The 12,437-nt window shown below is 45.3% G+C and overlaps 1 protein-coding gene across 8 annotated transcripts in view; it reads left to right on the forward strand.

Annotated features, from left to right (window-relative positions):
* LOC140403169 (voltage-dependent P/Q-type calcium channel subunit alpha-1A-like) overlaps positions 1–12,437 on the forward strand; it is a 721,889-nt gene that overhangs the window by 384,187 nt on the left and 325,265 nt on the right. For all 8 annotated transcript variants that reach the window (XM_072490879.1, XM_072490875.1, XM_072490873.1 and 5 more), the window contains exon 10: positions 10,259–10,348. In XM_072490879.1, coding sequence (XP_072346980.1) covers positions 10,259–10,348 — 90 coding nt within the window. The remainder of the gene's footprint in view (positions 1–10,258; positions 10,349–12,437) is intronic.

The following is a 12,437-nucleotide window of genomic DNA, read 5'->3' on the forward strand; positions in this document are numbered from 1 at the left end:
CATGATGATAAGGCAGTAACCGTTCATCACACAGAGTCTCTGGGAGTGTGTCGGTATTTGCAGAGTTCCTGGGAGTGTGTCACTATTTGCAGAGAGTCTCTGGGAGTGTGTCAGTATTTGCAGAGTTTCTGGGAGTGTGTCAGTATTTGCAGAGAGTCTCTGGGATTGTGTCAGTATTTGCAGAGAGTCTCTGGGAGTGTGTCAGTATTTGCAGAGAGTCTCTGGGAGTGTGACGGTATTTGCAGAAAGTTTATGGGAGTGTGTCAGTAATTGCAGAAAGTCTCTGGGAGTGTGTCAGTATTTGCAGAGTTTCTGGGAGTGTGTCAGTATTTGCAGAGAGTCTCTGGGAGTGTGTCAGTATTTGCAGAGAGTTTCTGGGAGTGTGTCAGTATTTGCAGAGTTTCTGGGAGTGTGTCAGTATTTGCAGAGAGTCTCTGGGAGTGTGTCGGTATTTGCAGAAAGTTTATGGGAGTGTGTCAGTATTTGCAGAAAGTCTCTGGGAGTGTGTCAGTATTTGCAGAGAGTCTCTGGGAGTGTGTCGGTATTTGCAGAAAGTTTATGGGAATGTGTCAGTATTTGCAGAAAGTCTCTGGGAGTGTGTCAGTATTTGCAGAGTTTCTGGGAGTGTGTCAGTATTTGCAGAGAGTCTCTGGGATTGTGTCAGTATTTGCAGAGAGTCTCTGGGAGTGTGTCAGTATTTGCAGAGAGTCTCTGGGAGTGTGTCAGTATTTGCAGAGAGTCTGTGAGTGTGTCAGTATTTGCAGAGAGTCTCTGTGAGTGTGTCAGTATTTGCAGAGTCTCTGGGAGTGTGTCGGTATTTGCAGAGAGTCTCTGGGAGTGTGTCGGTATTTGCAGAAAATCTCTGGGAGTGCGTCGGTATTTGCGGTGTTCCTGGGAGTGTGTCAGTATTTGCAGAGTTCCTGGGAGTGTGTCAGTATTTGCAGAAAGTTTATGGGAGTGTGACAGTATTTGCAGAAAGTCTCTGGGAGTGTGTCAGTATTTGCAGAACGTTTATGGGAGTGTGTCAGTATTTGCAGAAAGTCTCTGGGGGTGTGTCAGTATTTGCAGAACGTTTATGGGAGTGTGTCAGTATTTGCAGAAAGTCTCTGGGAGTGCGTCGGTATTTGCAGAGTTCCTGGGAGTGTGTCAGTATTTGCAGAGAGTCTCTGGGAGTGTGTCAGTATTTGCAGAGTTCCTGGGAGTGCGTCAGTATTTGCAGAGTTCCTGGGAGTGTGTCTGTATTTGCAGAGTTCCTGGGAGTGTGTCAGTATTTGCAGAAAGTCTCTGGGAGTGTGTCAGTATTTGCAGAAAGTCTCTGGGAGTGTGTCAGTATTTGCAGAGAGTCTCTGGGAGTGTGTCAGTATTTGCAGAGAGTCTCTGGGAGTGTCGGTATTTGCAGAGAGTCTCTGGGAGTGTGTCAGTATTTGCAGAGTTCCTGGGAGTGCGTCAGTATTTGCAGAGAGTCTCTGGGAGTGTGTCAGTATTTGCAGAGTTCCTGGGAGTGTGTCAGTATTTGCAGAGAGTCTCTGGGAGTGTGTCAGTATTTGCAGAGTTCCTGGGAGTGTGTCAGTATTTGCAGAAAGTCTCTGGGAGTGTGTCAGTATTTGCAGAGTTTCTGGAGTGTGTCAGTGTGATAGTACCAGGTATTGCGGTAGCTAAGAGGCTGATGACCATTGGTTAGACCCAGGAGTCTACCATTGGCTGTTGTACGTAGCTCTGCCTTCAGTTATGAAATCACTTGGTCTTGAGTGTAATTGATTGCGCATCAGTCAGTATTTGCAGAAAGTCTCTGGGAGTGTGTCAGTATTTGCAGAGAGTCTCTGGGAGTGTCGGTATATCCAGAAAGTCTCTGGGAGTGTGTCAGTATTTGCTGAGTTTCTGGGAGTGTGTCGGTATTTGCAGAAAGTCGCTGGGACTGTCAGTTTTTGCAGAGTCTCTGGGAGTGTGTCAGTGTTTACAGAAAGTCTCTGGGAGTGTGTCAGTATTTGCAGAAAGTCTCTGGGAGTGTGTCAGTATTTGCAGAAAGTCTCTGGGACTGTGTCAGTTTTTGCAGAGAGTCTCTGGGAATGTGTCAGTGTTTACAGAAAGTCTCTGGGAGTGTGTCAGTATTTGCAGAAAGTCTCTGGGAGTGTCGGTATATCCAGAAAGTCTCTGGGAGTGTGTCAGTATTTGCAGAGAGTCTCTGCGAGTGTGTCAGTGTTTACAGAAAGTCTCTGGGAGTGTGTCAGTGTTTACAGAAAGTCTCTGGGAGTGTGTCAGTATTTGCAGAAAGTCTCTGGGACTGTGTCAGTTTTTGCAGAGAGTCTCTGGGAGTGTGTCAGTGTTTACAGAAAGTCTCTGGGAGTGTGTCAGTATTTGCAGAGAGTCTCTGGGAGTGTCGGTATATCCAGAAAGTCTCTGGGAGTGTGTCAGTATTTGCAGAAAGTCTCTGGGAGTGTGTCAGTATTTGCAGAGTTTCTGGGAGTGTGTCAGTATTTGCAGAGAGTCTCTGGGAGTGTGTCGGTATTTGCAGAGAGTCTCTGGGAGTGTGTCAGTGTTTACAGAAAGTCTCTGGGAGTGTGTCAGTATTTGCAGAGAGTCTCTGGGAGTGTCGGTATATCCAGAAAGTCTCTGGGAGTGTGTCAGTTTTTGCAGAAAGTCTCTGGGAGTGTGTCAGTATTTGCAGCGTTTCTGGGAGTGTGTCAGTATTTGCAGAGAGTCTCTGGGAGTGTGTCGGTATTTGCAGAAAGTTTATGGGAGTGTGTCAGTATTTGCAGAAAGTCTCTGGGAGTGTGTCAGTATTTGCAGAGAATCTCTGGGATTGTGTCAGTATTTGCAGAGAGTCTCTGGGAATGTGTCAGTATTTGCAGAGAGTCTCTGGGATTGTGTCAGTATTTGCAGAGAGTCTCTGGGAGTGTGTCAGTATTTGCAGAGAGTCCCTGGGAGTGTGTCAGTATTTGCAGAAAGTCTCTGGGAGTGTGTCAGTATTTGCAGAGTTTCTGGGAGTGTGTCAGTATTTGCAGAGAGTCTCTGGGATTGTGTCAGTATTTGCAGAGTGTCTCTGGGAGTGTGTCAGTATTTGCAGAGAGTCTCTGGGAGTGCGTCGGTATTTGCAGACAGTCTCTGGGAGTGTGTCAGTATTTGCAGACAGTCTCTGGGAGTGTGTCAGTATTTGCAGAGTCTCTGGGAGTGTGTCAGTATTTGCAGAGAGTCTCTGGGAGTGTGTCAGTATTTGCAGAGAGTCTCTGGGAGTGTGTCAGTATTTGCAGAGAGTCTGTGAGTGTGTCGGTATTTGCAGAGAGTCTCTGGGAGTGCGTCGGTATTTGCAGAAAATCTCTGGGAGTGCGTCGGTATTTGCAGTGTTCCTGGGAGTGTGTCAGTATTTGCAGAGTTCCTGGGAGTGTGTCAGTATTTGCAGAAAGTTTATGGGAGTGTGACAGTATTTGCAGAAAGTCTCTGGGAGTGTGTCAGTATTTGCAGAACGTTTATGGGAGTGTGTCAGTATTTGCAGAAAGTCTCTGGGGGTGTGTCAGTATTTGCAGAACGTTTATGGGAGTGTGTCAGTATTTGCAGAAAGTCTCTGGGAGTGCGTCGGTATTTGCAGAGTTCCTGGGAGTGTGTCAGTATTTGCAGAGAGTCTCTGGGAGTGTGTCAGTATTTGCAGAGTTCCTGGGAGTGTGTCAGTATTTGCAGAGTTCCTGGGAGTGTGTCAGTATTTGCAGAAAGTCTCTGGGAGTGTGTCAGTATTTGCAGAAAGTCTCTGGGAGTGTGTCAGTATTTGCAGAGAGTCTCTGGGAGTGTGTCAGTATTTGCAGAGAGTCTCTGGGAGTGTCGGTATTTGCAGAGAGTCTCTGGGAGTGTGTCAGTATTTGCAGAGAGTCTCTGGGAATGTCGGTATTTGCAGAGGGTCTCTGGGAGTGTGTCAATATTTGCAGAGTTCCTGGGAGTGTGTCAGTATTTGCAGAGAGTCTCTGGGAGTGTGTCAGTATTTGCAGAGTTCCTGGGAGTGTGTCAGTATTTGCAGAAAGTCTCTGGGAGTGTGTCAGTATTTGCAGAGTTTCTGGAGTGTGTCAGTGTGATAGTACCAGGTATTGCGGTAGCTAAGAGGCTGATGACCATTGGTTAGACCCAGGAGTCTACCATTGGCTGTTGTACGTAGCTCTGCCTTCAGTTATGAAATCACTTGGTCTTGAGTGTAATTGATTGCGCATCAGTCAGTATTTGCAGAAAGTCTCTGGGAGTGTGTCAGTATTTGCAGAGAGTCTCTGGGAGTGTCGGTATATCCATAAAGTCTCTGGGAGTGTGTCAGTATTTGCTGAGTTTCTGGGAGTGTGTCGGTATTTGCAGAAAGTCTCTGGGACTGTGTCAGTTTTTGCAGAGTCTCTGGGAGTGTGTCAGTGTTTACAGAAAGTCTCTGGGAGTGTGTCAGTATTTGCAGAAAGTCTCTGGGAGTGTGTCAGTATTTGCAGAAAGTCTCTGGGACTGTGTCAGTTTTTGCAGAGAGTCTCTGGGAATGTGTCAGTGTTTACAGAAAGTCTCTGGGAGTGTGTCAGTATTTGCAGAGAATCTCTGGGATTGTGTCAGTATTTGCAGAGAGTCTCTGGGAGTGTGTCAGTATTTGCAGAGAGTCTCTGGGAGTGTGTCAGTATTTGCAGAGAGTCTCTGGGATTGTGTCAGTATTTGCAGAGAGTCTCTGGGAGTGTGTCAGTATTTGCAGAGAGTCCCTGGGAGTGTGTCAGTATTTGCAGAAAGTCTCTGGGAGTGTGTCAGTATTTGCAGAGTTTCTGGGAGTGTGTCAGTATTTGCAGAGAGTCTCTGGGATTGTGTCAGTATTTGCAGAGTGTCTCTGGGAGTGTGTCAGTATTTGCAGAGAGTCTCTGGGAGTGCGTCGGTATTTGCAGAGAGTCTCTGGGAGTGTGTCAGTATTTGCAGACAGTCTCTGGGAGTGTGTCAGTATTTGCAGAGTCTCTGGGAGTGTGTCGGTATTTGCAGAGAGTCTCTGGGAGTGCGTCGGTATTTGCAGAAAATCTCTGGGAGTGCGTCGGTATTTGCAGTGTTCCTGGGAGTGTGTCAGTATTTGCAGAGTTCCTGGGAGTGTGTCAGTATTTGCAGAAAGTTTATGGGAGTGTGTCAATGTTTACAGAAAGTCTCTGGGAGTGAGTCAGTATTTGCAGAAAGTCTCTGGGAGTATGTCAGTATTTGCAGAAAGTCTCTGGGAGCGTGTCAGTATTTGCAGAGTTCCTGGGATTGTGTCAGTATTTGTAGAGTTTTTGGAATTGCGTCAGTACTTGCAGAGTTCCTGGGAGTGTGTCAGTTTTTACAGGGAGTCCTTTTGAAGGAGCTCCTTGGACTGTGCTACACTTCTCAAGGTCAGAAATGTAACTGTTAACAGGGTGTGGCGATTGTCACTTTAAGCCCAGCCTTACTGAGTAAGGGTCACTGGCCTGATTGACCAATCTGCACCTAGCGCTGGTTATCTCTCTAAGGGGAGGACTTTTCTGAGTTCCATCGAGGGTACAATGGACTAGCTCGAAGCTCGGAGCTAATTAAGCAACCTTGTAAATAAAGTTTGTTTGTTCTACTTAAGAAACCTCTAGGAATAGACATCACATCTGGCGACAGTAAACGATCCTGTCGCTGCTTCTAGCCCTACCCCTGTGAGTATTGCAGTTTAATCGAAGACTAAAGGAAACTAAAAACAGAAAATATATTCATCAGAATGCCTGTATTTGGGCAAATAGACATGTTCGACTCCTCCATGGAGGCCTAGAGTTGATACATCGAGCGCTTTGGGATTTCATTTCCAGGCAAACGAAATAGGGGAGGAGACAAAGTGCAAAACCATTCTTCTGAGCGTCTGTGGAAGTCAAACCCACAATCTTATTCACAGCCTCACAGCCCCAAGCGTCCCTGACTCTAAATCATACACTGAGCATGGGGATTTAGTGAAGGGTCATTTTCAACCCAAACAATCAATCATAATCCAGGGATTCAAATTTGTTCAGAAATGAGATCCCTGGCCAATCAATCGTGACTTACATTGGGCGGGATTCTCTGGTTGCTGGCCGTGCACGGCCGGAGAATCCCGCCCAATGTTGCTAGACTTCTCCATTTTCCGTGTCTCGCCTGTGGCGTTCTTACGGTGGGCGGGCGGAATAATCCAGCCCATTATTACACGAAAGCAATATCGGAGCATTACGATTTTGGAGTGACCCTAAATGACATGCTGTGGGATTGGTTAGTTTGTGGCATGAGCAACAACGTTATACAGTGCTGATTGTGAGCAGAAGTCAACATAAATTTCAAATAGGTAATGGAGATGGCGCTGACCCATGAAAGCACTGAAAAAGATTCACAAGCGCACAGCATGGTGCTGTATACCAATTCGGAGTCAGCCGTGGTGTCAAAACTACCAAAGCAGCCCCAAGCTGTCTCAAGGAAACATTTTCAGTCAGCTACAGAACAAAAAGATATAGCTGAGGCCGTCAGACAATGATTCTTAAGGTGAAATGTTACTGATGTGGGTGTAACCACACTCCTGAATCATGTTTATTCATGGACACTGAGTGTTATTACTGTTACAGAAGAGGACATGCGGTAAAACAGCACTGAGCAAAGTCGAGACTGCCAAGTAACCAGTTGGCCAAGGCATTACAAGTACACAGTGTGAAAGAGCCTGACACCATTGATTCTAACATTTGCTCCCTGTTTAATCTTAAAGCAGTCAAGCCAGACCCTATTACTCCTGGTAAATGGGAAGCCTCTAAGTATGAATGTGGATACAGGGGTATCAGTCACTGTGATGGGCGAGCACGCATTTCAGTACCTGAATGAGGGTGCCCAACCATTGAACTTGGACGGCACTTTTGCCAAGTTGAATGCGTACATGGGGGAGGAAATAAAAATAAAGGCACCACAATTGTACCTGTGAGATCCGGACAACCTTCTACCCCGCTCCCAGTAATAATAGTGATGAGTTAAGGACCAAGCCATCTGGGTCGTGATTAGCTTAAAGAAATCGAGTTGAATTATTCTGAGAACTCCGTACGGACAGGGAGGCTGCCAGAATTGTTAATAAAATACAAATGTCTTCTGTGACGAATTAGGCAAAACCAAAGACTTACAGGCTAAGGTGTACATTCATAGAATCATAGAACTTACAGTGCAGAAGGTGGCCATTTGGCCCATTGAGTCTGCAACGTCCCTTGGAAAGAGCACCCTACTTAAGCCCACACCTCCACCCTATCCCAGTAACCCCACTTAACCTTTTTGACACTAAGGGGCAATTTATCATGACCAATCCATCTAACCTGCACATTGTTGGACTGTGTGAGGAAACCCGAGCACCTGGAGGAAACACACGCAGACACGGGGAGAAAGTGCCAACTCCACGCAGACAGTCACCCGAGGCCTGCATTGAACCAGGGACCTAGGAGCTGTGAGGCAGCAGTGCTAACCACTGTGCCACCGTGCTGTCCATTGATCTAGAGGCAACTCCCCAATTATTTAGGGCAAGGCTGGTACCATATGCCTGACGAGAAGAAATGGATACGGAGTTAAACAGGTTGAAAGAACTGGGCATCATCCAGCCGATTCCATTTTTGGAATGTTTTCATCCCTATATTGAAACTGGACTGGGCCATCCACATTTGTGGCGATTATTAGCTAACAGTATCAGGCTGTCAAGCTGAATAAGTATCCAATGCCGAAAATTGAAGACCTGTACACAAAGCTGGGAGGAGGTCAATCTTACACAAACCTGGATATGAGTCATGCATATCATGAACTCTAATTACATAACACTTCCCCAGGGGTATCTCACAACAGACACACACAGGCCTATTCTAGTCTACAAACCTGTCTTTTGGCATGTGTTCGGCATGTGCAATGTTACAAAGGATGATAGAGAGTTATACTTGGCGATGTCCTTATAACTAAATTAAAAGAAGCCAAGCATATAGAAACTTAGAAGAGGTGTTAAAGAGGATGGAATCCACCTCAAGAAAGAGAAGTACATGTTTCAAGTCATGGAGATGACCTATCTGGGGCACCTTGTAGGCACACAAGGGTTACAGCCAAAGAAAGAAAAAGTCAAGGCGTTAAAGGAGATGCCTTCTCCCACAAAACATATGGAACTCAAATCATTTTTGGCGGTGATAAACTACGATGGATCTTTTGTACCCATCTTATCGTGTGCACTGGCCCCCTTGCATAAGAAGCACCATTGTTGGTTTTGGAAGGTTCTCCAGGTGGAGGCTTTCAACAGAGTGAAACAATTTCTGCATTCCTCACACCTGTTAGTGCACTTTGACCCATCTAGAGAACTGATATTGAGTGGGACGCCTCTCTATATGGCGTTGGTGTGATGTTGTCCCATGAGATGGATAATGGCTCTGAAAAGCCTGGCAGTTATCAAGAAACTAGTCAAGCACTGTCAACGCTGCCAACTGCAACTAAAGTTGCCAGCTGGAGCTTCACTGCACCCTTGGGAATGGTCTGGCTGACCATAGATACGGATCCATATTGACTATGTGTATCCATTCTGGGACACAATGTTTTTGTTTGTGATTGACGCACATTCTAAATTGATGGAGATATTTGAGGTGAAATCCCCTTCATCGCATGTTACCCATTGAACGTGGCACGGTTGCACAGTGGTTAGCACTGTTGCTTCACAGCGCCAGGGACCTAAATTCGATACCCGGCTTGGGTCACTGACTGTGCGGAGTCTGCACGTTCTCCCTGTGTCTGCGCGGGTTTCCTCCTGGTGATCCGGTTTCCTCCCACAAAGTCCCGAAAGACGTATTTGTTAGGTAAATTGGACATTCTGAATTCTCCCTCAGTGTACCCGAACAGGTGCTGGAATGTGGCAGCTAGGGGATTTTCACAGTAACTTCATTGCACTGTTAATGTAAGCCTATTTGTGGCACTAATAAAGATTATTGTTATTGAAAGGCCACTGCTTTTCAATTCATGGATTCCCCAAGGTCATTGTATCGGACAATGGAACCGTATTCACAAGTGCTGAACTTCAAAACTTCACCATTCTCAATGGTGTTAAACACATTGGAACTGTGCCTTACCACCCAGCACCAAGTGGACTAGCTGAGAGAACCATCAAACTTTCAAGTCTGACCTAAAGAAACTGTCAGGAAGAACCTTGAAAATCAGAGTTTCACGTGTCCTTCTTAGTTACTGTACCATTCCACATGCAACAACAGGAGTTTCACCAGCAAACCTGCCTACTGTACCATTCCACATGCAACTGCACACGTTTCACCAGCAAACCTGCTAAGGAAACATCGTCTCCGAATGAGACCACGCCTCGTGTTTCCAAATTTGCCAGGGGGCGGGTAGTGACCAGCCAGAGATCATCATAAAACAAACAATGATTTGCATAGTATAGCATGGAAATTTATGTTAGATGAAGCCGTACATGTGAAAAACTTTGGGAGTAGACCGAGTTGCAACCCAGTTGTCTCTGAGACTGGACCCCTTTCATACCAAGTAAACATGGAGGGAAGGATCGTTCGTAACCACGTGGACCACTTGAGGAGCAGAGAGATGCTTCAGCAGTGAACCATCAAGAAATCTTTTCGAACTCATAAACACTGAATTATCTGATCAACCTGTTAAAGGCATAACTGATGTCTCCGTGGAAACAAGTAGTGTGCCAGCAGAGGTACCTGTTATTGCAGTTCCTGTTAATGTTGATCATGTGAAAGCATCTAATCTTCAGAATTACACTGCTCTACAAGAAGCAGAAAATCCCCTCAAAAGACTTGATTTATAATTAGCGGACTTAAGTATATCATGTGTACTTAGAATTCGGGCGTAAGTACAAATGTAATTGTTCCTCCGAATTTGATCATGTTTTCTATTCAACTGTAATTTGGCAATAAAGATTGTAAAAATAAGTTAACAGGAGGGGAGGGTTGTGGTCATTGTCACTTTAAGGTCAGCCTTACTGAGTAAGGTTTACCAATCAATACCTAACGCAGGGAATCTCTCTAACGGGAGGAATTTTCCTAGTTCGAAAGAGTGTTCTATGGACTACCTTGTAAATAAAGTTTGTTTGTTGAACTTAAGCCTCTTGGGAGTAGATTTTCACTCGGGATCACTGTTGGTGTGCCATTTTTTGCAGAAAGACCCAATGAAAAAATTCAAAGCTTATTTCCTTCTTTTAAGAGTCGGATTTTTCTTAGGAGGAATTAAGCTCCTTAATCCATCGCATTCGTTTTCCCTCTCTTCATCTTGTCTTTTTCTATCTTCTTTCCAGCAATGAGGAGAGGAACAATAAAAAAGAGTAAAACTGATTTACTGAATCCTGAAGAGGGTGAAGATCACCTTGCGGACATCTCCTCGGTTGGTGAGTGTTTTCCACAGTGCTGCTGTCGGTGCCAAATTGCAGTAGAAATGTGCCAAACAACGTAAAAAGTACCTTGAGTTTGCTAAATGGCTCTATTGGGAAATGCAACGTCAAATTGAATGGACAGATAGTAAGGTTACAGATTTGATCAAGTTGGATTGATCTCAAAAATAGCAGCAGGAGGGGAGTCTGAACCATCTTCCTGCTCCAGTGATGCTGCTTGTTCAGATTCACAGATGGCCAACTGGGGTTTTGTGAGGTCCAGGAAGAATCCAGCATGAGTTTGCAGAGTCAAGCAGAAAGTAACTTTATTGACAAGAACATGTACACAGGGCCAGTGTTCACAAATGGTTCCTCCTGTAGCTGGTACCACATTGGCCAGCTCTATTTATACAGCTGTGCTGCTGATGATTGGCCCACCCCCACCCCATCTCATTGGGGGAGCACATATTCCCCAATGGAGTAACCTCCCTCGATGGAGATATTCTCCCCCTCAATCTTCAGGGCCTGGGATGGAGGGTGCTGCACGCAGCAGTACTGTGCAATCATCTGTTGCACCGGTTCAGGAATGCCCAAGAACCCTGCAGTTTTCAAAATAATTATAATCTTTATTAGTGTCACAAGTAGGCTTACATTAACACAGCAATGAAGTTACTGTGAAAATCCCCTAGTCGCCACACTCAGGCGCCTGTTCAGGTACACAGATGGAAAATTCAGAATGTCCAATTCGCCTAACAGCACGTCTTTCAGGACTTGTGGGAGGAAACCGGAGCACCCGGAGGAAACCCACGCAGACACAGGGAGAACGTGCAGACTCCGCAGTGACAGTGACCCAAGCCGGGAATTGAACCTGGCACCCTGGCGCTGTGAAGCAACAGTGCTAACCACCATGCCTCTCTCATGCGGTCTGAGGCTATCTACAGGCACCCAATGTGGAGAGGGGTGGGGAAGGCAGAGATATCCTCGTGAACCTGTTTAAAAAAATTTACAATGCCCAATTAATTTTTTCCAATTAAGGGGCAATTTAGCATGGCCAATCCACCTACCCTGCTCATCTTTGGGTTGTGGGGGCGAAACCCACGTAAACATGGGGAGAATGTGCAAACTCCACACGGACAGTGACCCAGAGCCGGGATCGAACCTGGGACCACAGCATCTCCTCGTGAACCTGCTCCTTGGCCTGTCTCTTCAGCCATAAGACGATAAGAGAGGGAGCATGCCGTGTCCCCGGGCACTCTTGAGCCTTCCGTGCCTGGTGGGCACCGCAGGGGTTGGATTGCTTTATTGACCTTTTTCACATTTTTATTTGATCTTAGCTAAGTTTCCGTTCTTCTTTGTTATTTTTGGACGGTGGCCCTACCAGGAGCAGCCCCTTTTAGTTTGTCCCTGAGTTAATTTCCTTTGGTATATTGTGTTGATTGAACCCAAAATAAAAGATGGGGTAACCAATTGTCCCCAGCCAATAGGATCCGGGCAGCTTATAACATGGAGGGAGGATGGCTTAAACTTACAAACAATCACTAATTTAATTATCCAGTCCCATCCTGATCAGTTTTAAATTTTCAAAAAAGGCATTTACTAAATTAGAAATAATTTTACATTATGTTTGAAAGTGATAATGGTTCATTCTGAAACTAGAGTCGTAAGTTTGAACAAAGGAAATTATGAAGGTATGAGGAGGAGCAAGTTGGCTATAGTGAATTGGAAAAGTACACAAAACATTTTGACGATAGACAAGCAATAGCTAGTATTTAAAGAAGCATTATGTGGGCTGCAACAAATATACATTCCTCCAAGACTGAATAAAAAACAGGAAAGGTGACTCACCTGTGGCTGTCAAAATAAGTTTAAAAATTGCTTTACATCAAAGGTTCATAAAGTGGCCAGAAAAAGTGGTGAGCCTGAGGATTGGGAGCAATTTAGAACCCAGAAAAGGAGGACCAAGAAACTGATAAAGAAATGGAAAAGAGAATATGAATGCAAGCGAGCAAAAATATAAAGGTGGACTATGAAAACTTCTTTCGGTGAAAAAGAAAAGATTAACAAGGACCAATGTGGGTTCATTATTGGCAAAGAAAGGAGAATTTAT

Source organism: Scyliorhinus torazame, chromosome 27, assembly GCF_047496885.1.
Source record: "Scyliorhinus torazame isolate Kashiwa2021f chromosome 27, sScyTor2.1, whole genome shotgun sequence".
Classification (NCBI taxonomy): domain Eukaryota; kingdom Metazoa; phylum Chordata; class Chondrichthyes; order Carcharhiniformes; family Scyliorhinidae; genus Scyliorhinus; species Scyliorhinus torazame.